The sequence below is a fragment of the Mesoplodon densirostris genome, chromosome 4 (assembly GCF_025265405.1).
Source record: "Mesoplodon densirostris isolate mMesDen1 chromosome 4, mMesDen1 primary haplotype, whole genome shotgun sequence".
NCBI lineage: Eukaryota > Metazoa > Chordata > Mammalia > Artiodactyla > Ziphiidae > Mesoplodon > Mesoplodon densirostris.
In genome coordinates, this window is record NC_082664.1 from 146,344,877 (window position 1) to 146,368,834 (window position 23,958).

At 37.0% G+C, this 23,958-nt stretch overlaps 1 protein-coding gene and 1 non-coding gene across 4 annotated transcripts in view; one reads left to right on the top strand and one right to left on the bottom strand.

The window, feature by feature from the left end:
- Positions 1-23,958, top strand: part of FANCI (FA complementation group I) — an 81,922-nt gene that overhangs the window by 28,195 nt on the left and 29,769 nt on the right. For all 3 annotated transcript variants that reach the window (XM_060097359.1, XM_060097360.1, XM_060097358.1), the window contains exons 11-18: positions 2,850-2,942; positions 3,590-3,726; positions 7,008-7,188; positions 8,602-8,689; positions 18,050-18,180; positions 18,641-18,711; positions 19,789-19,903; positions 21,446-21,568. In XM_060097359.1, the coding sequence (XP_059953342.1) occupies positions 2,850-2,942; positions 3,590-3,726; positions 7,008-7,188; positions 8,602-8,689; positions 18,050-18,180; positions 18,641-18,711; positions 19,789-19,903; positions 21,446-21,568 (939 nt within the window). The remainder of the gene's footprint in view (positions 1-2,849; positions 2,943-3,589; positions 3,727-7,007; positions 7,189-8,601; positions 8,690-18,049; positions 18,181-18,640; positions 18,712-19,788; positions 19,904-21,445; positions 21,569-23,958) is intronic.
- Positions 15,310-15,382, bottom strand: TRNAE-CUC (transfer RNA glutamic acid (anticodon CUC)). Its single transcript has one exon. It is a non-coding gene; the product is annotated as a tRNA-Glu (tRNA).

Below are 23,958 nucleotides of genomic sequence, written 5' to 3' on the forward strand. Positions count from 1 at the left end.
CCTCAGCAACCTTTCACACAGTGGATTTTGTTTTCCCGTCTACTGATGATTCTTGGCCTAAATCACTAATTATACTGGGAGTTGCAAAATGGTAGAATTGAGATTAGAAATTTTTAATTCTGTCATTCCTTCTACATTATTAGCTGGTTTTCTTCTGTGAAAAGAGCCACCCCCCCATTTTTCTGCATATTGTTATGCAGCCAATGAACCTTTTAAAATTCAATCTACTCGTATGCAGTACTCAAAGTGACCCATATTTGGCTAATTGGATCCTTGAGGTAGGCTTATGTGTCCTTCTGACATGGCCCCATTAGTCTTTGAGCACTTCTGTGGCATAAGCTATCCAAGACACACTTGTACTTTCCTTACCCCATCCTGATTTCTCTAAGGAGCCTTGGGTCCCTTTTGTAGGAAAGGATATTTAAAGACCATGATGTGGGAACTAGCCTTTAAAGCTCCTTTGTCTTCTCTGTATCTGTTCACTCTGCTTTTTATTTAGGTTTACAGTGACTATATTATTGATCTTTTCAAAGAACCAGCTTTATTGACTTTTATATTTGTTTGTTGGTTTTTGTTTTATTCATCTTTGATTTTATATTTATTCCTTTTTTTTCTTTTTTAATTAATTTATTTATTTGTTTTTATTTTTGGCTGTGTTGGGTCTTCATTGCTGTGCACAGGCTTTCTCTAGTCGGCGAGCCAGGGCTACTCTTCATAGCAGTGCATGGGTTTCCCATTGTCGTGGCTTCTCTTGCTGCAGAGCACAGGCTCTAGGCGCGTGAGCTTCAGTATTTGTGGCATGCAGACTCAGTAGTTGTGGCGCACGGGCTTAGTTGCTCTGCAGCATGTGGGATCTTCCCGGGCCAGGGATCAAACCCGTGTCCCCTGCATTGGCAGGAGGATTGTTAACCACTGCTCCACCAGGGAAGCTGTATTCCTTTTTTTCTTTTGTTTCTTGTCATTTCTTTCAGGGCTCAAAGACCTATTTTTTAAACTCTATTGAGGTACAATTTACATAACATAAAATACACCCATTTGGGGCTTCCCTGGTGGCACAGTGGTTAAGAATCTGCCTGCCAATGCAAGGGACACGGGTTCGAGCCCTGGCCTAGGAAGATCCCACATGCCGTGGAGCAACTAAGCCTGTGCGCCACAACTACTGAGCCCACGTGCCACAACTACTGAAGCCTGCGCACTTAGATCCCGTGTTCCACAACAAGAGAAGCCAGGACGATGAGAAGCCCACACACCGCAACAAGGAGTAGCCCCTGCTCACTGCAACAAGAGAAAGCCCACGCACAGCAACGAAGACCCAACACAGGCAAAAAAAAAAAAAAAAGAAAAAAAAATACACCCATCTTAAGTGTGTAATTCATTGATTTTTCATAAGTTTACCCAGTTGTGCAACCATCATCATAATTCAGTTTTAGAACATTTTCATCACCTCGTAAGATCCTTCTTGCCTGTTTCTATAGATTCACCTTTCCTGATTTCTTATAAATAGAATTATACAATATGTAATTTTTTGTGTATGGCTTCTTTCATTTAGCATAATTTTCGAGGTTTATCCATGTTGTAGCACTAACAAATATTTCATTCCTTTTTATTGTTGAATAGTATTCCATTGTATAGACATATCCATTGTTTAGCTTTTCACCAGTTGATGGACATTTGAGTTTTTACTTTTTGGCTATTATGAGTAATACTGTTGTGAACATTCACATGCATGTCTTTGTGTGCACATATGTTTTCATTTCTCTTGGGTAGATACCTACAAGTGGAATTTCTGGGTTATGTAATACATTCATGTCTCTATATATATTTATATATAATGTTTTTCTTTTTTTCTTGGCCATGCCGTGTGGCATGTGGGATCATAGTTCCCCGACCAGGGATCGAACCTGCGCCCCCTGCAGTGAAAGCACGGAGTCTTAATCACTGGACCACTGGGGAAGTCCCATATGTTTATAATTTAAAGAAACTACCAAATTGTTCTCCAAAGTGGCTACATCATTTTACATATCTGTCAGCACTGTATGAGGGCTCCTGTTTATCCACATCCTGGCCAACATTTGTTACTGTCTCTTTTTTTTTTTTAATATACCTATTCTAATAGCTGTGAAACAGTATCTCATAGAGGTTTTACTTTGCAATTCCTTAGTGACTGATGATAACCGAACATCTTTTCATGTGCTTATTTAGTTGTTCTAATATCTTTGATGAAATGTCTATTCAGATCTTTTGCCCTTTTTTTTTTTTTTTTTGCGGTATGTGGGCCTCTCATTGCTGCGGTCTCTCCCGCTGCGAAGCACAGGCTCCGGACGCGCAGGCTCAGCAGCCATGGCCCACGGGCCCAGCCGCTCCGCGGCATGTGGGATCCTCCCGGACCGGGGCACGAACCCGCGTCCCCTGCATCGGCAGGCGGACCCTCAACCACTGCGCCACCAGGGAAGCCCTGCCCGTTTTTTGATTGTGACTTAAAGAGTTTTAAGAATGCTTTGTATATCATGGGTACAAGTCCTTTATCATGTATGTAATTAGCAAATATTTTTTTCAGTCTGCAGCTTGTTTCATTTTCTTAATGGTGTCTTTTGAAGCACAAAAGTTTTGATTTTTAATGAGATCCAATTTATCAGTTTTTTTCTAATATAAATTATGTTTTTGTTATTGTATCTAAGAAATCTTTAATCCAAAGTCTTGAAGATTTCCTACTGTGTTTCCTTTTAAAAGTTTTATAGTTTTAGCTCTTATATTTAGGTTTCTGATCCATCTAAGGACTTGTTTTTAAGTAGGATATGTTATACTTTTAAGATGTACGTTATGACTCCTTTTTGGTTTATCTGTTCTAGGCAGGACAGCAAGGAGATTTCAGTAGTAATATATGTCCTTTCAGCATTGCCCTCTTCCTCTCTGTAACAAGAATACAAAGATTTGAGGAACAGGTATTTATGAATGACTTTTTGGTTCCTTCTGTAGTTGATAAAGTGTACAATAGCCTGGTTTTTTTTTTTATTATCTTTTCCTAAACAATTCCACTCCCACCCTGCCAGCAGCATATTCCCCTATAAGAATGTAGGCCCACACTGTTCTCTGTGGGCTGCTTGAAGACTTCTTCAGATACTTGGTTTATACCTCCACTTCCTATTGTGTGGTAAGCCAGGTGGTGAGATGGGAATAAGAGTGGAAACATCACACAGTCCAAGTAGCAAGAATGGGAAGTTTAGCTGGGTATTCATTGCAGTTGTATTATGTTGTAGCTGTCTAAGAAACTGTCCCTGATCAACTTGAAATTAATGAGAATCTGTTATTTGAAAGAATGAAAATATAAAATCCTTTACCCTTTTTTCTTATGTGTTTCTCTGGTTGTGGGTAATATTGATTTTTAGCCCTTTTTCTCTCGAGGAAGGCCTGTCTTCAGCTCTTTTAAGTTCCCACTGAAAGTCATAATTTTTGTATCATACTCATCAGTGAAACAGTTGTCATAGGGATATGAGTGTATGGCAGCAAGTAGGAACAATTACAGGGTTAAGATTCTATAGTATGGGCTATCATTTTTTTCTTCATTTTCCTATTTCTTTCATTATATTAGGTATTTGACCTTTTAAAGTCTTTGGTTATAAAAAGCTTTAAGGATCTTCAGCTTCTCCAAGGCTCAAAATTTCTTCAGAATCTAGTTCCTCATAGATGTTGTGTTTCAACCATGATCTTGGAAGTGGTAAAGAATAGGTAAGTTCATGAACCATAAGGTTCATAGGGTATTTGGTGTTAAGATCAGAAGATCCTTGAATCCCAAGGGCTGAGTTCTTGGCCACCTTGATAGCAAGGATACAAAACTGAAGTAGGTACCTTTGCTCCTTTCATGCTATTTCCTTTCATGCTATTACTACTCTATTGGCCTGAGTCTTCATTGGCTTTTTAGGTGAGTAGAAAACCGAGTTTTATTTACTTTAACTGTTGCAGTTTGGGACTGATGGATGGAATTGAATTAGCAGTTTTAGACAATTAAATTAGCAGTTTTAGGCAAATCCATTTTAAATCAAGTTGAAAAAACTGGTAACCATCCTAGTTGTTACTTTCATGTTTAATGTTGTATTTCAGAATATATGTTAGCTGTTATAACAGTCTTTACTGTGTCATGCTTTGTCTGTGGTTTGTCTCCATGGTTTGCTATATTTAGCTCTATTGACATACTTTGTGTTTACCTGCAGATACTTAGAGGTGCAGAACATTAATGTACTAGGAAAAAAATCACCTATGAGCCAATACAACTTCCAGGTTATACTTACCTCCCCTATTTACCAATGATGTGTGAGCTCTTTCATGTTACAGATAAACATTTTGTAGCAAACTGACTACAACAGTCTCCTCCCTCCAAGATGGGAACTTTAGCCCACAGCACACACTATTTCTCCACTTCATTCTTGTTAAGATTATTAACAGACTATACTTATTTAGACTTCATAATTTTACTGGTTTCTTTGTTTACATCTATCTTTTTTTTTTTTTTGCGGTACGCGGGCCTCTCACTGTTGTGGCCTCTCACGTTAGGGAGCACAGGCTCCAGACGCGCAGGCTCAGCAGCCATGGCTCACGGACCTAGTTGCTCCGCGGCATGTGGGATCTTCCCGGACCGGGGCACGAACCCGTGTCCCCTGCATCGGCAGGTGGATTCTCAACCACTGCGCCACCAGGGAAGACCTACATCTATCTTTTGAACCTCATACTTTTCACTTGGAAATATGCCATAAGTATATATTTTTTGCAGTAATCCTTTCTGATACGGTTTGTGGATAGTAAACTTTTCATATCTGAAAATGTCTTTGTTTTGCTCTTCCACTTGAACAATAATAGTTGGACGAAGTTTAAAATTCTGAGTTTATAATCAGTTTTACATTGTCTTTTTGCATCTAGAATTGCTGATGAAAAGTCTGATGGTTATCTGATTCTTGTATTATTTTAGATAATCTGTTATTTTTCTTCATGGGAACTTTTAAGACTTTATTTTTATCCTTGATCTTCTGAAATTTAACACAATTTGTGTTTATGTAAGTTCCTTTTTAATTCATTTCTGCTTGGTAATTGGTGTGCCCTCTCACTGTAAGGAGTCATGTCTCCTAAACTCTGTAATGATTTTCTTCTTCTATTTTCTTTGAGTACTGTCTCCCCTTTTTCTTTCTGTTGTCTCCTATTAACTGTTGGAATTTCTTGATCTGTCTGCTGTATCTCTTAATTTTTCTTTTACGCTTTTCATATTTTTATCTTTTTGTGTCAAGTTCAACAAAAATTCCTTAGCTCACTCTTCTCAATAATTATTTCTTCAGCTCTGCCCATTTTATTCTTAGGTCCATTTATTAAGTTTTTCACTCCGTCCATCATGTTTTTATTTCCAAAATTTCTAATTGGTTCTATTTTCATAACAGTTCATTTTTTGTTTCATGCTATAATATTCTTTCTTACTTCTCTGAGGATATTCATTAGACTTTTAAAATCTTCTGTTTGTTCCATTAACCTTTTCCCGTAGCGATTAGTTCTCTTCATTGAGTTTGGTGCTTCTCTTTCATGGTGATATTATTTTCTTGTATTTGGTGGCTATTGCTTATCTCCTTATTACTGTTTTTTATATTCCCCATTAGTTTGTCTGAGAGTGCTGTATCTTTTAACACATTCTACCTCTGTGGCTTGAGGATAGTGGTAGGATGTACCAAAGGCTAATCTTCTAGGTGTGGCATTGCCCTAATCCTCCAGCATGTTGTCATCCTCTTAGAGTGCTGCTCTGCCTCTCAGGCCCAAGCTCCTCTATGCACAGATCCCATCCAAGGACAGGCCTCATGGTTGCTTATTTTTTGGCATAAACTGCGGGTGCAGTGGTGTCTTGGAGAAAAAGGTAGAGAAGGCTGCTGTGTACCAAACTGTTCATGCACAAAAGTTGCCCCAAGGTTCCTTCTAGTTCCCAGTATATCTGCCTTTGGTATCTGCTTTTGGAGGCACCCCTTCATTTTACACTATGTGTTCTGTGGCTTCCTTCTTATATTATGTTCACTTTTTAAGGATTCTTCATAATTTCTAGAGAGTCAAAAACACCTCTTATTTTTCCACATTATCATAGATTGTATGTATACACCACATACAGACATTCGCACATAGGTATAAGTATCTTTTCTGTCATTGGTAGGTATTTGGGGTGGGAAGAATGGAGCATGTGCTCAGTCTATTTTCTTGATCCCAGATCTCCAGAGTGTGACTATTATTAAAATCTGTCAAAATGTTATGAGAATCTGTTCACAACTATCTCCTTCATTCTTTAATGCTGCATTATAATTTGTTGCTGTTTAGCAGGTAGATATGATATAAAGGTTATTATAAACATACATTTCCACTATAGTGGGTAACATTAAGTGGTATAACATCACCAAGGATTCTACTGCTTTACAAAGGCTATTTGTAGTTTCAGCTCATGCTTTTGAAACCCAGTCATTCATCAATTCATACTATAGATATGAATATGATATAAATATGAATATAAATATTCTTACTGTAATTATTTACTTAGTGCCTTCTATATGCCAGCCTTTGTGCTAGGCTATATAGGTAAAAATATGACTACAGTGTTACTCTCCATCGTAGAGAGTCTCAGTTTAGAGAGGGAGGCAAACTTGTAAGCATATGTATAGTGTAAGTGTTGTTATTGGCATGAGGGGAATAGAAGAAGCAGCAGTTAACTTCTAGTCATGAAATCTTGAATAGAAATCTCTAATGGTCAGTACATTGAGATATTCCAGTTTCTTCCGTATGTTTTTTAATGTTCTGTAGTTTTTGGATTTTCTCAGTGTTCTGTCAGTAGAGATTGCTTGCCTGCCATTCCCATTACTGTTCATTAAGAAATTCAGAATTTATGTGGAGTGTTGGTTATCCAGGTCAAGTTTGGGAAATATGTAACATGGCAGAGAATATAGAGGTAAGGTATTTTACTAAGTTTTTCTTCTTAACTAAACTTTGTTTTCTTGCAGTGTTCACAGTTGGGATCATGTTACTCAGGGCCTGGTAGAACTTGCCTTCATTTTAATGGATTCCTATGGGCCAAAGAAGATTCTTGATGGAAAGACTATTGAAGCCAGCTCAGGTCTTTCTAGAATGCCAAACCAGCATGCATGTAAGCTGGGAGCTAATATCCTGTTGGAAACTTTCAAGGTGAGACTCTAGTTTAGCAACCATTCCCTAATTTTGTTAAATTATATTATAAATAGGGCATTAACTTGGGAGTTTGGGGGACAGGGCAATTTGAGTATGTAGCAGTTTCCCAGAACAGAGATTGGGATAGTAATTGAAACATTATAGACCCAGTTTGATGGAATACTTACTTTCTCACTCATTATTTATATGAGATTCTCATTTATTCTAATTTCTGTTCTTCCTGACCATTTCTTAGAAGTTTGAATATAAGTTAACTTCCTCATGATTTCCTCTAGCAGTAAATCATTTCTGGGTTTTTTAAATTCCCTTATACAAAAAATAATCTTTTAGGTTGCTGTAGAACATCAAGCTTGAAGAATCATGCTTATTGGTTCATTGTTTTTGAAGAACCAAAAATGGGGAATTTACACTCTTCTAATTCATTACCATATTATGACTATCATCTCAATCTTAATTTCTGAAATAGCTTTCAAAAATTCATTTCAAGTTAAAAAAAAGATCATATCTGAGACTAAACAAATTTGCTTTGCTAGTGATTTCTCTAAGACATCTTCTTTACATTCAGTTGTTCACTGTATCTACACACCAAAAGTATCTGCTGAAAATGTTATTTGGAGGCCAATTTAAATGTAAATCTGATGTTCTGATCCAGAACTATGAAGTGAATGCCATATAATAGTCCTTGAGAGTTGTGTATTAGATACATATGACTCCCCTTAACCATAATCTGATTAAAAACATTCTTAGAAAAGAAAATGGTTTTTGTTTCTAAATTAATCTTTTTTAAAACTAAGAAGGTTCCACTTGATTTCACACAGATGTTGGCTTTGTCAAGGTATCTATAGAACATAGAATTTACTGATAATCAAATTATTAGTCCAAGGTCTGAAAGTAATTAGTCTGTACCCCAAAGTTATCAAGTTCAGGTATGAAATTTAACTAAAATTCAAGTAAAAATTCAAAACAGGTCATTTTTTAGGCAATTGCTCTGCTTGTAGAAACTGAGGAAGGGCTTGGTGAAGATTTTCTAGGTTTTCAGAAATTTTCGTGGGCTTTTAAATTTTAAAATAAAAGTTGTGCATACTGTCAGGAATATGGATGTTGGCATGTAATAGATACCTAGGTAGAATTATTCCTGTTTGATGCTGGACCTTATATGTAGCAGTACTTTCATATGATCTCTCTTTTAGGCTAATAAAAGTTTGCCCTGCTAATGAATTGTCTTGAGCACAGAATGAAGGTAGAATTGAGTGATTCTTTCCAGATGATTCACATTATATTTGTCTTTGAAATAAACAGTCCAGTTTTACCCATATTCAAACTGTTCTTTAATCTGCCTAACATGCATTGATACAATTGTAAGCTGAAGGTCACCAAGGAATATTTTATTGGTTCTTCTGTTCTTTTTAGATCCATGAGATGATCAGACAAGAAATTCTGGAGCAAGTCCTCAACAGGGTTGTTATCAGAGGATCCTCCCCCATCACTCATTTCATAGGTATTGAACTTTGGAAGGGTGGATAAAGTTGTCAGGAACATTTTTATTTAAATGTCATAATGCTTTTGGTCCTGGAAAAAAAAATTTAATGATACAGTAGATTGACATCTTTGATTATGATGCCAGTGAAACATAAATGCATTTATATTGTCTATGGTTGTCAAGAAGGAAAGGAGCGTATAACTAGTGAGTGAAACTTCTGTCTTGCATCAACTTTCTCTCTTTTTTGTTTGAATACTTCTCAGGTGAGTGCTGTCCTTCTGTTGTCACTCATTGACCTCCCGTTCTCTTAACCCTTGACATTCGTTTTTGTTTTGTTTTGTTTTGTTTTTGCGGTACGTGGGCCTCTCACTGTTGTGGCCTCTCCCGTTGTGGAGCACAGGCTCCAGACGCGCAGGCTCAGCGGCCATGGCTCATGGGCCCAGCCGCTCTGCAGCATGTGGGATCCTCCCGGACCGGGGCACGAACCCGTGTCCCCTGCATCGGCAGGCGGACTCTCAACCACTGCGCCACCAGGGAAACCCTAACCCTTGACATTCTGACTTCAGTACTGGTCTCTTTGGTGACCTCTGAATGTTTTGCTCTTTTAATACATATATCCTAATGCCTAAATCCACTGGTCTTATCTTAATCACCAACTTTCTTAATTTCTCTATCATTCTGCACTGTTTTCAACTCCCCTGAAATTGATAACTGTAATAATTTGCATCTTATCCTGCCTATGATCAGTTTTTCTTTCTTCTTTAGTGATTCCTTTGCTTTTTTCTATCCTTAAATATCAGGGTTCTCCAAAGCTCTGTACTTGACACTTCATTCTACTTTTTTTCTTTCTTTACAGCTTTATTGAAGTATAATTGAGGTACAACAGTGTCCACATATTTAAAGTATAACAGTTTGATAACTTTTGACATATGTATACACTGGCAAAACAGAAAGTATCACCACAGTCAAGATGAACATATCTATCACCCACAGATGTTTCCTGGTGCCTCTTTGTAATTTGTTCCTGCATCCCTCTCTTCCTTCCCACCTCTCATCTCTAGTCTGGTCTGCTTTCTGACACTGTAAATTTAAAAAATTTTATGTAAATGGAATCCTACAGTGTGTACTCCTTTTTTTTTCCTTTCTTTTTGGTCTGGCTTTTTCACTCAGCATAATTCTTTTGAGATTTTTCTGTAGTTGTCACATGTATCAATAATTGATTCCTTTTTATTGTTAGTAGTGTTCCCTGATATGGATATAACCACAATTTATCCATTCACCTGTGTGCAGGTTTTTAGATTGTTTCTAGTTTTGGGCTATCACGAATAAAGCTGCTATGAACATTAATGTATAAGTCTTTCTGAGGATGTATGCTTTCATTTCTGTATGGAAACATGTAATAGTGGAATGGGTACACCATATGGTAGGTGTAGGCTTTATAGTTTAAGAAACTGCCAGACTATTTTCCACAGTCATTGTACCATTTTACATTACTGTAAGCAGTGTTTCTAGTTGCTCCACATTGTGACCAACTCTTGGTATGATCAGTCTGTTTAATTTTGCTCATTCTAATAGCTATGTAATAGCATCTGATTGTGTTTTTGTTTGCATTTCCTCAATGCCTAATGATATATTGAACATTTGCCATGCTTATTTGTCATTTCTATATTTTCTTTGGTTAAATGTCTGGAAGTCTTTTGTCCATTGTTAAAAAATTGAGTTGTTTCCCTTTTTATTACTGAGTTGTAAGAGTTATTTATATATTCTAAATACAGGCCCTTTGTCAGATATATGTTTTGCAGATATTTTCTCCTGGTCTGTGGTTTGACTTTTAATTTTTGTAATAGTGTCATTTGAAAAACCAACATTTTTAATTTATCAGTTACCAGTTCATCAATTTCTTTGTATAGTTCCTGCTTTTTATGTCATATATTAAAAAAAATCTTTGCCAAACCCAAGGTCACTAAGATTTTCTCCTATATTTTCTACTAGAAGCTTTATAGTTTCAGCTCTTATACTTAGATCTGTGATCCATTTTTGTTAAATTTTGTATAGGGTGTGACATAACAGGGTTCATCTTTTTGCTTAAGGCTATCCAGTTGTTCCAACACAATTTTTTGAAAAGATTATCTTTTCTTCATTGAGGTACCACGACATCTTTATTGAAATCAACTAACCATACATGTGTGGGTCTATTTTAGGAATCTGTTCTATTCCAGTGAGCTATGTGTGTGTTACGTCTTGATTGCTATAGCATCATAATGTGTCTTAAAAGCAATAGTGTAAGTCTTTTAACTTTTGTCTATTCTAGGTCCTTTGCATTTCCAAATAAATATTCTAATCAGTTTGTCAGTTTTTATAAAAGGTCTTCTCAAGTTCTGATGGAGATTACCTCAAATGTATGGATTAATTGGGGAGAGAATTGGCATCTTAGCAATATTGAGTCTTCTAACCCACGAACACAGTGTATCTCTCCATTTATTTAGGTCTTCAATTTCTTTCAGCAATGTTTGTAGTTTTCAGTGCGTGGATCTTGCATATCTTTTGTCAGTTGATCCCTATTTCATTTTTTTGACACTGTTGTATATAGTATTTTTAAATTTTTCAGTTTCTGATTGTTGATTGCTATTGTGTAGAAATAGTTGCTTTTTTAATATTGACCTTAGATCCTGCAACCATGCTAAATCCACTTATTAGTTCTAGTCGCTTTTTGGCAATTCCTTAGGATTTTCTACATAGAAATCACATAATCTCCAAATCTAGACGTTCTTGATATCAGTGATATGTCTTTTTTCTTTTTTTCTTTATCAGTCTGGCTTAGAAGCTTGCCAGTTTTACTAATCTTTGAAAGAATGAAATTTTAGTTTGAATTTTCTCTGTTGTTTTTTTTGTTTGTTTTCAATTTCACCAAATTCTGCTTTTTATTATTTCCTTTCTTTTGCTTGCTTTGGGTTCATTTTGCTCTTTTAAGTGATTGAAAGACATCAAAAGAAGAATATATCATGATACATGAAAATTTTAGACTTCAGAGTTCATAAAATATAGTATTATTGGAATACAGACATGCTCAATCATTTATCTGTTGTCTGTCTTGCTTTTATACTTTACCAGTGGAGTTGAGTTGGTATATATATATATATATATATCTCACATGACCCATTAAGCCTAAAGTAGTTATTGTCTGGCCCTTTACAGAAAAAGTGTGCCAGCTTCTGGTCTGTTATATTTACCTAGATGTTGATATTGCTATTTTTTCCTTCCTGATGATTGAAGTTTCCTTTTGTTTGTGTGAAGGGTTTTAACTACAAAATCCATTCTTTTAATAGAAGTAGGGCTAGTCAGGTTATCTAAATCTTCTGGGTGAACTTTGGTAGTTTGTGTCTTTCAAGGAATTTGACCATTTCATCTTAAGTTGTCAAATTTATTGTCATGAAGTTGTTCTGAATATTCCATTTAATGTCTGTAGGATCTATATTGATTTGCCCTTTCTTACTCCTGGAAGCCGTAATTTGCATCTTTTCTCTTTTTCCTGATTAGTCTAGCAAGAGGTTTATCAATTTTATTGATTTTTCTCCAAGAACCAGCTTTTGGTTTCATTGAGTTTCTCTGTTGTTTTTCTGTTTTCAGTTTTATTGATATGTGCTCTTTTTTGTTTTGTTTCTACTGCTACTTTGGGTCAGTCTGTGCTTCTTTTGATTAAAAGCTTATGTCATTCATTTGAGACCTTTCTCTTTTTTTTCCAATACAAGCATTAAACTATAAATTTCCTTCTAAACGTTTCTTTAGCTGCATCCCATAAATTTTGTTTTTTATTTTCATTCCGTTCCAAATACTTTTAATTTCTTTTGTGATTTGTTCTTTAACCCGTGGGTTACTCAGAAGTGTGTTGTTTAGTTTTCAAGTATTTGTAGATTTTCCAGGTTTTCTGTTATTGATTTCTAATTTGTGGTTATAAAACATACTTTGTATGATGTGAATTTTTAAAAATTTATTGAGACTTGTTTTATTCTCAGAATATGGCCCATTTTGATAAATGTTCTGCATGCTGTTGAAAATAATATGTATTCTATTATTAGGTAGTTTTCTGTAAATAACTGAAGTCAGATTATTCAAGTCTCCTGTGTCCTTACTGATTTTGTATCTGCTTATTCTGTTAACTTATTAAGAGAGGGGTGTTGAAATCTCTGACTTTGTATTTATAGAAATGACTGTGCCTTTCAGTTCTATCAGTTTTTGCTTCAGGAATTTAAAAACTCTATTATAGGGCATAAACATTGAGGATTGTTATGTCCTCTTGGTTAATGGATCCATTAATTATGAAATGACCTTTTTGTTCCTGGCAATATTATTTATTCTGAAGTCTACTTTGATATTAATATAACCTCTGCAGCTTTCTTTTTATCAGTGTTAACATGGTATATTTTTTCCATCTTTTTAGATTTAACTTACTGTGTCTTTATAGTTAACTTGGGTTTTATTATAGACAACATACAATTGTGTTTTACTTTTTTAATCCAATTTGACAATCCCTGACTTTTAATCAGGGCAGGCCATCTACATTTAATGTGATTATCATCTGGCTATTTGTTTTCTACTTTGTCTGTCTGTTTTTTGTTCCCTTTTTTCTCTTCTCCCTTCTCTCTTTTTTTTTTTTTTTTTTTTTTTGCGGTACGCAGACCTCTCACTACTGTGGCCTCTCCCGTTGCAGAACACAGGCTCCGGACGCGCAGGCCCAGTGGCCATGGCCCACGGGCTCAGCCGCTCCGCAGCATGTGGGATCTTCCCAGACCGGGGCACGAACCCGTGTCCCCTGCATCGGCAGGTGGACTCTCAACCACTGCACCACCAGGGAAGCCCCTCCCTTCTCTTGAATTGAGTTTTTTTTTGGTTTTTAATGATTCCGTTTTATCTTGCTAATTTGATTAGTTATATCTCTTGTTTTATTTTCTTTTGGGTTGCTTTAGGGTTTATGATATACATCTTTAACTTATTATAGTCTACCTTCAAATAGTAGCATACCTCTTTACATATAGTATAAGAGCATTACAACAGTATACTTCCATTTTTTACCCCTACTCCAATAGCTTTTGTGCATTCTCATGCATTTTACTTCTCTGTCAGTATATTGAATTATATCTACATTGTTGTTAATTTAGCTTGTTTTTATTTTTATTTTTTTTTATCTTTGACTGCGTTGAGTCTTCACTGCTGCACACAGGCTTTCTCTAGTTGCGGCGAGTGGGGGCTACTCGTTGTTGTGGTGCTCGGGCTTCTCATTGTGGTGGCTTCTCTTGTTGCAGAGCACGGGCTCTAGGGCGTGCGGTCTTCAGTTGTTGTGGCACACGGGCTCAGTAGTTATGGCTCACAGGCTCTAGAGCACAGGCTCTGTAGTTGTGGTACATGGGCTTTGTTGCTCCACAGTATGTGGGATCTTCCCAGACCAGGGCTCGAACCTATGTACACTGCATTGGCAGGCAGATTCTTAACAACTGTGCCACCAGGGAAGCCCTAATTTAGCTTTAAACATTTATCTTTTTAAGAATTTTTTAAAATAATAAGTCTTTTAATTTTTACCCATGCGTTTACCATTTCTGGTGCTTTTTCCTTTGTGTAAATCCAGATTTCTATCTAGTATCACTTTCTTTCTGTCTGAAGGACTGCCTTTAATTTTCTTATACTGCTCATCTGCTGACGATGAATTCTTTTGTGTATCAGAAAAAGTCTTCATTTCATGTTACTTCTTTTTTTTTTTCTTTTTTTTTGCGGTACGCAGGCCTCTCACCGTTGTGGCCTCTCCCGCTGCGGAGCACAGGCTTCGGACGCGCAGGCTCAGCAGCCATGGCTCACGGGCCCAGCCGCTATGCGGCATGTGGGATCTTCCCGGACCGGGGCGTGAACCCACGTCCCCTGCATCGGCAGATGGACTCTCAACCACTGCGCCACCAGGGAAGCCCTCATGTTACTTCTTAAAAGACATTTTCATTGGGTATAGAATTCTAGATGGACTTTTTTTCTTTTAGTGCTTTAAAGATATTGCTCTACTGAGTTTTGGCTTTCATCATTTCCAGTGAAAAGTCTGCTTTCATTCTCTTTTTTCTTCTCTTTATAATGTCTTTTTTCTTTTTAGATTTCTTCTTTATCAGTGGTTTTAAGCAATTTAATTATGATGTGCTTTAGTGTTGTTTCCTTCATGTTTCTTGTGGTTGAGGTTTGTTAAGCTGCTTGGATCTATAAGATAATGGTTTTCATCAAGTTTGAAAATTCTTCAGGTATTATCTCTTCAAAAAAATTTTTCTGTCGTCTTCTTCCTCACTGGTGCACGCGTGCGCGCGCACACACACACACACACACACACACGGTCTTCTGCGACTCCAGTTACATATATATTAAGTGGCTGTAAGTTTTACACAGCTCACGGATATCCTTTCTTTAGTCTTTTTTACTTTGTGTTTCATTATATTGCTGTAAATTCAAATTCCCAAATCTTCTGCAGTGATCTCATCCATTAAAAATTTCATTTTTAGGGCTTCCCTGGTGGCGCAGTGGTTGAGTCTGCCTGCCGATGCAGGGGACACAGGTTCGTGCCCTGGTCCGGGAAGATCCCACATGCCGTGCCACATCTTCTTGCAGGATCTTAGTTCCCCAACCAGGGATTGAACCTGGGCCCCTGGCAGTGAGAGCACCAAGTCCTAACCACTGGACCACCAGGGAATTCCCTTCCCTTACCTTCCTGAACATATATTTTAGTTCTTTTAATGTCCTTGTCTGCTTACTCTATCATTGTGTAATTTCTGATCTGTTTTTATTGATTTATTTCCTCTTCGTCATGAGTTGTGTTTTCCTGCTTCTCTGCATGATGAATAATTTTGATTGGATGGCAGACACTGTGAATTTCACATTGTTAATTTGCTGGATTTTTTTTTTCCTTCGAATATTTTTGAGCTTTAAGTTTCTTGGAAAGCATTTAATCCTTTTTTTTTTTTTTTTTTTCTTTTTGCGGTATGCGGGCCTCTCACTGTTGTGGCCTCTCCCGTTGCGGAGCACAGGCTCCGGATGCGCAGGCCCAGCGGCCATGGCTCACGGGCCCAGCCGCTCCGCGGCATATGGGATCCTCCCAGACCTGGGCACGAACCCGTATCCCCTGCATCGGCAGGCGGACTCCCAACCACTGCGCCACCAGGGAGGCCCGCATTTAATCCTTTTTATGATTATTTTTATGTTGTGCTATGTAAGACGAGACAGCCTTTAATCTAGGGTCAACTTGGTGCTACAATTAAAGCAATGCTCCTTGTATATTATGAGGTGTCTCCACTGTGGGTGTTGTGAATATAAACTGTTTCCTGTCCTTTATGACCTCTGAGAATGGATTTGCCTACTGCTTGCCTGTGATTTTTTCCCTGACTTCAGTTTGTTTTTTCGTACAGATGCACTGACTAGCATGCAGCTAACATACAAGGGGAGCTACCTGCACATCTCCAGGCCTCTCTTTCCATGCAGCTCTTTCCTTTCTGGTACTCTGCCATGTGAATTCTAGCTGCCTTAACTTTCCTGAATTGTCAACTCTGTCTCTCTAACTCCGGAAGACCGCTGGATTCTGAGTTTCCCCTCTCTGTGCTACTTACTGCCTAGAAACTCTCCAGGCAGTAAGATGGGGCAATTGTTATAAGCCTCTCCTCATTTATTTCCCTTCTCTCAGGGATCATTGTCTGTACTGCTTCTTGTCTGGTGTCTGAAAATTGTTGATTCATGTAATTTGGCTTATTTTGTTGTAGATATTTAAAGTGGGAAGATAAATCTGGTTACTCTTACTCCATCCTGGTGGGCAGTGTCTGTCCCTCTTTTTATACATTCTCTTACTTGCAGATATCATACCCCTTCTCATGATTTCAGTTATTTTGGTGGGGTCTTTTGTGGGCATGGCTCCCAAATCTTTATGTCAAGACTCTCCTCTTTCCTTAGTTCAGTGCTTCAATGACTTCATTCCTGCTGGATATTTCCATTTAGAATTTTTTTTCCTTTTACTTCAAATGCAATACTGTTTCCTTCAAACAAATTCCTCTTTCTGTTGTCCCTATTTCTGTTATCTGAAACACGGCTCTGAGTCTCAGAGGCTAGAATTCCTTTTAATCTTCTCAAATATACTTGGTACCTATGTTCTTTCATTCTTTCCCTCATACTGTTACCTCTTTCTTCTTTTTTATACCCTCCCCACACACATACAGCCATTGCCTAATTCCCAGTCTTATAACCTTGCATTTAGACTACTACCACAGCTTCCTAACTGGTTTCCCTGCTTTCTTTTTTCTCTGCAGCGATTCTCCCTGCAAATTGCTGCCAGATCATGATTCCTAAAATACCACTCTGTCATTCAAAACTCACCAATACCTTCTTTCATAAATTACCAGCTCTTTATCCTGGTATTTAAAGTCCTTGATGGAATTCCCTGGCGGTCCAGTGGTTAGCACTCAGTGCTTTCACTTCCATGGGCCTGGGTTTGATCCCTGATCGCAGAACTAAGATCCCAGAAGCCACGTGCCACGGCCAAAAAAAGTCCTTGACAATTTGATCCAACCTACCTTTCCAGCATTAACTTCCATTATTTACTTTTCTGAATGCTTCACCCTATCTCCACAGATTTCCCCACCATCCTCTGAATATGTCTTACACTTGCCTTTCCTGTAATTTTACTCTTACTTTTCCCTTTAAATATAATAGTTCTTTCCAGTTCTTTGTGCATCTAAATGTTACCCATTTTTAGAATCCAGCTTAAATTCCTTCTTCTCTTTGCTCTCCTAAAGCACACCATCTCATAATGATCTCTTCCTTTGCGCTCCTTTTTAAACTCTCTCTTTACCATTTGCTAGACAATAAACAATGTTTGGAATTATTAGATTTTTGGTATCATTCTATTACTTCTTTCATTCTTTTAAAATATTTTTTTCTTGACTTCCAGCTAAATTAACATTATTGAAGGAAGAGAGACCAGGTTTTGTGCTTTTGAATATTCCTTATAGGACCATATTATTATGCTTGCACATAATAGAAATTCATAAATATTTATTGATTTATTTCAGGTTGGAAATATGAAGACAATGTGTGCTACTTATTCAGGCAGTATAATGGGTTTCTTCCTTTCTTTTAGACAGTTTAATTTTTGTAATCTTATACTATCACCAGAAGAAATTTTACAAGTATCCTGGTTACATTGACCTTAAAGTATTAATACATAGAATCAGTAGAAATCTATGTTGCAGTGTACTTGACTTATTTGAGAAAGAAACAAAAAACTTTTTACCATTTCTTTCTCCATTTTATGTTCTTTTTATTTGAAACGTTTTTATTTATTTGAGGCAACTGATGATAGATTCTGTTTTTCAGACCTGCTTTCAAATATCATCATGTATTCACCCTTAGTTCTTCAAAGTTGTTCTTCTAAAGTCACAGAAACTTTTGACTATTTGTCCTTTCTGCCCCTTCAAACCGTACAAGGGCTGCTGAAGGCAGTGCAGGTAAGTCTTGACTCCTAAGGAGCTTAGCACAACTGAGGTTGAACTGCCGAGTGGAGGTCTGATGTATTTCTTACACATATGTATGTGTAAGAAATACTGTTTCCCTTGATTCTAGAACATAAAACTTTCTATTAAAATAGAGTCTATTTTCCAAGTTTACCCCCTCTTCATAGTGCAATTCTCTCTCCTTTGATTCAGTTTCAAGTTAGTGAAGTAATTGAAAGGCTCTTAGGAAATTATTAATTGAGGACAGTAGGTTTAAAGGTATTCACAACTAGTTTCAATTTAGCATTTCAAAATATAAAATTGTCCTTATTACTAAGTGTAATAAACAATGCAACTTGTTTATAAAACAGTGCCAAACTTTCTTATAAAAGCCAAATGGTAACAGTATTGAGTAGAAATGTGCTAAGGCTAATAAACAAATGCTGTTTTTACCTACTGATTCTTCCTCTTTCAGCCCCTTCTAAAAGTCAGCTTGTCAATAAGAGACTCCTTGATACTTGTCCTTCGGAAAGCTATGTTTGCCAGGTATGTAGCCTCCCATGAGATCTGAGGAAGTGATGCTTTCTAATGTTACTTAGAGTCCTCTCTGCAGTCATCTCTAGTACAGCCTGTTCACAGCAGTCATGCAAATTCCTAACCCAAGCTAGAGATGATAATACCATCTCCTAAAGATATTATGAGATGGGTAATATGTGGGAAGCATTTGTTACTTTAAGGATAGGATACCAAATTAATATCACATTAGCCATATTATAATACACTCATGGATATTCAGAGGAGCAACTAGTAAGTAGCCATATGCTATTTATCCCTATTGTAGAATTGACAGTTTGTTGTTACTCCTTACCCAGAAGCATGTCTGATAGGCCAAGGTTGTATATTGTAGCACCTATAACATGAATTAATCATTGAGCCTCAGTGAGATGAGTGTATCATTTTTCTGGATGGAGGGTTTATAAGGCACCAACCGCTGCACTCTATGAAGAAAGGAAGTGCTCCTTTAAACTCAGAGAAAATCAACAATTTCCTTTGCTATATTTAGTACTTACATTTGAATTATCAACCCATTGTACAGCCTTTCCGCACTCTTGTTCTCATTTCCCTCATAGACCTGTCAGCGGGATAGAGGAAAGTATAGATAGTGTCATGAGGTTAAGTAGATAATGCAAAATTCAGCTGAATTCCTGTACTACTAATTGCCGTGAACAGCTGATGCCTTTTTTTTTTTTTTTTTTTTTTTTTTTTCGGTACGTGGGCCTCTCACTGTTGTGGCCTCTCCTGTTGCGGAGCACAGGCTCTGGACACGCAGGCTCAGCAGCCATGGCTCACGGGCCCAGCCGCTCCACGGCATGTGGGATCTTCCAGACCGGGGCACAAACCCATGTCCCCTGCATCGGCAGGCGGACTCTCAACCACTGCGCCACCAGGGAAGCCCCAGTGCCTTATTTTGAGTATATAAATTTAATTTATTTTGCTCTGTGCTTCATTCTTTATACATATTCGTTTCCTGTACAGAACTAACTGAATTTTTCTGACCCAGAAGCCTATTCCTGTGAAATCAGTACTGTTTGGTAACTTATTCTCTGTCTATTCCTGAGCTAGCCAGCTTGATGCCCGAAAATCTGCAGTTGCTGGGTTTTTGCTGCTCCTGAAGAACTTTAAAGTTTTAGGCAGCTTGTCGTCTTCTCAGTGCAGTCAGTCTATTGGTATTAGCCAGGTAAGAATTTTTTTTCACAGCAGCTTATAGTGTGTGCACTGATGCAGGAGCTGGTGATGTGCAGACTCTTTTCTTTTACTCCTGTTCTGGTTGTACAAATGATCCTGAAACTGAGAGTCTGATGATGATGATGATATCAGCCAACACTTTTTAATGGAAAATTTGCTATGTGTTAACTGTGTTTTTCAATATGGTAGTCTCTAGCCTCAACGTGGCTGTTGAACTGAATATTGATTGAAATGTGGCTAGTTCAAATTGAGTGTTGCTCTATGTGTAAAACACACACTGGATTTTGAAGATTCTATGTGTGATAAAAGAATGTAAACTATCTCATTAATAATTTTTTATTTTGATTATGTGTTGAGATAATATTTTGGCTGTGTTGGGTTAAATAAAATATTAAAATTAATTTCACCAGTTTCTTTTCACTTTTTTGATTTGGCTACTAGAAAATTTAATATTATATATGTGGCTTGCATATGTGATTTGTATTGTGTTTCTACTGGACAGCACTGTGCTAGACTCTGTGCTAAGTGCTTTACATTTATTTTCTCATTTAATCTTCACGGCAATTCTCTGAGGCTAAATACTGTTATTGACCCCAATTTTAATAGTTTATTTACTTTGTACATCTGTTAAAACTGGTAACCTGAGAAAACAAAACATTTTACAGTAATTTGATAATCAAGGTTTTGCAGCAATAAAATTCTTTGTCATTTAAATTCAGTAATATACGATTTGTAAGTAAGAGACGTATCTGTTTACTGGTTTCATTAAGAATCCTTTATTGCTCTGGTATAACTATACAAAACTTTTGTTTAGAACATATGGCATAGATTAAATATTAGGAACACTGGGTATGATTTATGTATTGTTATTATCCCCAATTTAAGGGTAAGAAAACTGAGACTGAGAGAGGTTAAATAACTTGCCCAAGGTGATATGGCCAGTGATGGGTAGAACTGGGATTTGACCTCAGTCAGTATTAACTTCCTCACTAAGATGCCTGAAATAAGGATTAGGAGTTCTTGGTCTATAATGGCTGAATTTATTATGTGAATCAAACAAGCAGTGTTATTCTTTGTCAAGTCCATATCTAAACAAAACAACTACCTACCTCTAAACCTCTCAGGAGTTCACGGAACCAAAAAGAGCTCAATTCTTCTAGCTATTGAAGACATTTAAGGAAGTCTTTTAGACCTTTTATGTAAAATCAAGTTTATTATGACTACTGAATTCTAGAGGCATGAAATAATGTGTGTGCCTTCCTAAGCAGGTGACATTGCCAAGGAAAATCATAAGGAATAAGGAATAGTTAATTTTTTTAAGTGCTTGAAAATTCTCTTAGTCCAAACTAGAATAAGAGTGATAGCTTATCATGGCCTAATAATGATTATAATGTCTGCCTCAGTCCTGGGTTTTGGCATATGGGGAAAGCTAAATGTAAGGTTCTTTGACCAAGTACATCAGCTCATTTTACCCCCTTAATAGAAATGACTTACTCTGGTAAGATAGTCATGAACTGGCCTCTCTTCTTTTCAGGTCCATGTGGATGTCCATAGCCGTTACAATTCTGTCGCCAATGAAACCTTTTGCCTTGAGATCATGGATAGTTTGAGGAGATGCTTAGGCCAGCAGGCTGATGTTCGACTCATGCTTTATGAGGTAAATCAGCAGAATGAAGAGATGTAGTACTTCCCTCCCCAACTCCACTAATAATCCTTTTAACTTTAATAATTTTTTTTCTGATTATCAAAGTACAGTAGATACGCTCGTATTTAATGCAGTTAGGACCAGTAGTTAGTGATGCTTAGCCAAAAAGTCGTTTAAGGTGAGGAATCATAAAGAATAGTTAAAACACCTTAAATGTTTTATTTTAATTTGAAATATTTAAATGTACTGTTAATTTACCAGTATTTTCTTTTGGTTTTGAGTATGAGTCTGCCGTTTGGAACTTCCTGTCTCTCAAGCGAACCATAACCTTAATGTATTGCCTATAATTTCAAGTCTTTGCTTACGTAAAGTAGGATAAAAACTTTAAGACACTTCAGTTACAGTCTTAGTATAGAAATCTTCTAGATATGTTTAGTTTTTCCCCTAAGTTTTTATAATTGTCTTACCCCTAATTCATCAGAAATTGGTTTTAGAGATTTACTTTTATTAAGTCTTTCCAAAATATTCAACTTAGTTTTTATGAAAACAACTTCTCATTTTTTTGTTGCTGTTGTTTTTGGCCATGCCACATGGCTTGTGGGATCTTAGTTCCCCGACCAGGGATTGAATCTGTGCCCTCGGCAGTGAAAGTGCAGAGTCCCAACCACTGGACGGCCAGGGAATTCCCAGAAACAACTTCTTTTTCATTTTGCACTTGGTTTCCAACAGTTTACAGAATGTCTGATTAGATCACATAATTAACAGTGATGGTACAATTAGCAAAAACTGAGTGGAACAAATATTACTACTGACTTGTGATTAGGATATAATTCAGCCAGTGGGAACAGAAGTTTGCAGTCATGAGGGATTGCACTACGATTGCTAGCATTTAGTATGCTGTGTACTTCAGCATACATATTTCATAGGATGGAGAGCATTCGATAATCTAGCAAGTAGATTAAGTGGAAGTCATTTCAGAGAACAGCTATTGTAATACTTTTGTTTGCCCTTTTAAAAATAACATTTATTGAGCTACAGTGGTTGCGAGGCACTGTACCAGACATCGGATTTTTCAGGTTTATTATAGAAAATACAGGAAAAAAATATATATTTTTTTCGGTCCGCGGGCCTCTCACTGTTGTGGCCTTTCCCATTGCGGAGCACAGCCTCCGGACGCACAGGCTCAGCGGCCATGGCTCACGGGCCCAGCCGCTCCGTGGCATGTGGGATCTTCCCAGACCAGGGCACGAACCCGTGTCCCCTGCATCGGCAGGCGGACTCTCAACCACTGCGCCACCAGGGAAGCCCCAGGAAAATATTTTTTAAAATATTATTACTAATCCCAGCACTCATATATGTATATTTATACAAAATAGGAATCATAAGATTTAGCTAGCTTTTATCTCTTAGTACTATGTTTAAGTATTTTCCCATTTCATTAAATGTTCTTTGACACATAATTTTTAATGCTAAAAAGTGTTCTTTATGTATACAGTAATTTATTTAACTGTTTTGGGGCATTTCTGTTGTTTCCAGTTTTTCACCACGAATGTTGTTGTACCTGAATATTTGACCACATTGCTGGGTTAAAGATTAGAACATTTTAAAGTCTACTGGCATACTCTGGCAAGCATTGAATTTTTTTTAATAATTAAAAATATCTTTGTTCAACATTCATTTGTGGTAAAACTCTCAGACGCTCTTAGCAAATAAGATTAGAGGGGAATTCCTCAACCTGATAAAGGGTGTCTATGAATCCTACATCTAATATAAATAGTGAGAGACTTAATGCGTTTCCCCTTCCATCAGGAACAAGGATATTTGTCCTCAAAACTTTTATTCTGCATTAAAGTGAAGGTCTGATCCAAAGCAGCAAGGCAAGAAAAAGAAATAGAGGCACACAGATTTGAAAGGATGAAGTAAAGCTGTGTTGTTCACTTAGTGTACATAGACAATACCAAAAAGTCTGCAAAAAATGAGTTTACTAAGGTTGTAGAATACAAGGTCAATAACCATGCAAAAATCAATTATAGTTCTATTTTCTAGCAATGAACAGTTTGAAATTGAAAGAAAGCAATATTTATAGTAGATTAAAAAATACTTAAGGATAGATTCAACAAAATATGCACAAGATATGTACACTTGAAGACCTCAAAATAGCTGAGAGACATTAAAGAATTAAATAAATGGAGAGATATGCAGTGTTCACAGATGAGAATGCTTAATGTTAATGTTTTTAGGTCTCAGAAATATCTGTAGATTCAATGAAATCCCAGGCTTTTTTTGTAGAAATTAAGAAGTTAATTGTAAAATTTATGTGGGGCTTCCCTGGTGGTGCAGTGGTTAAGAATCCTCCTGCCAATGCAGGGGACACAGGTTCGAGCCCTGTTCCGGGAAGATCC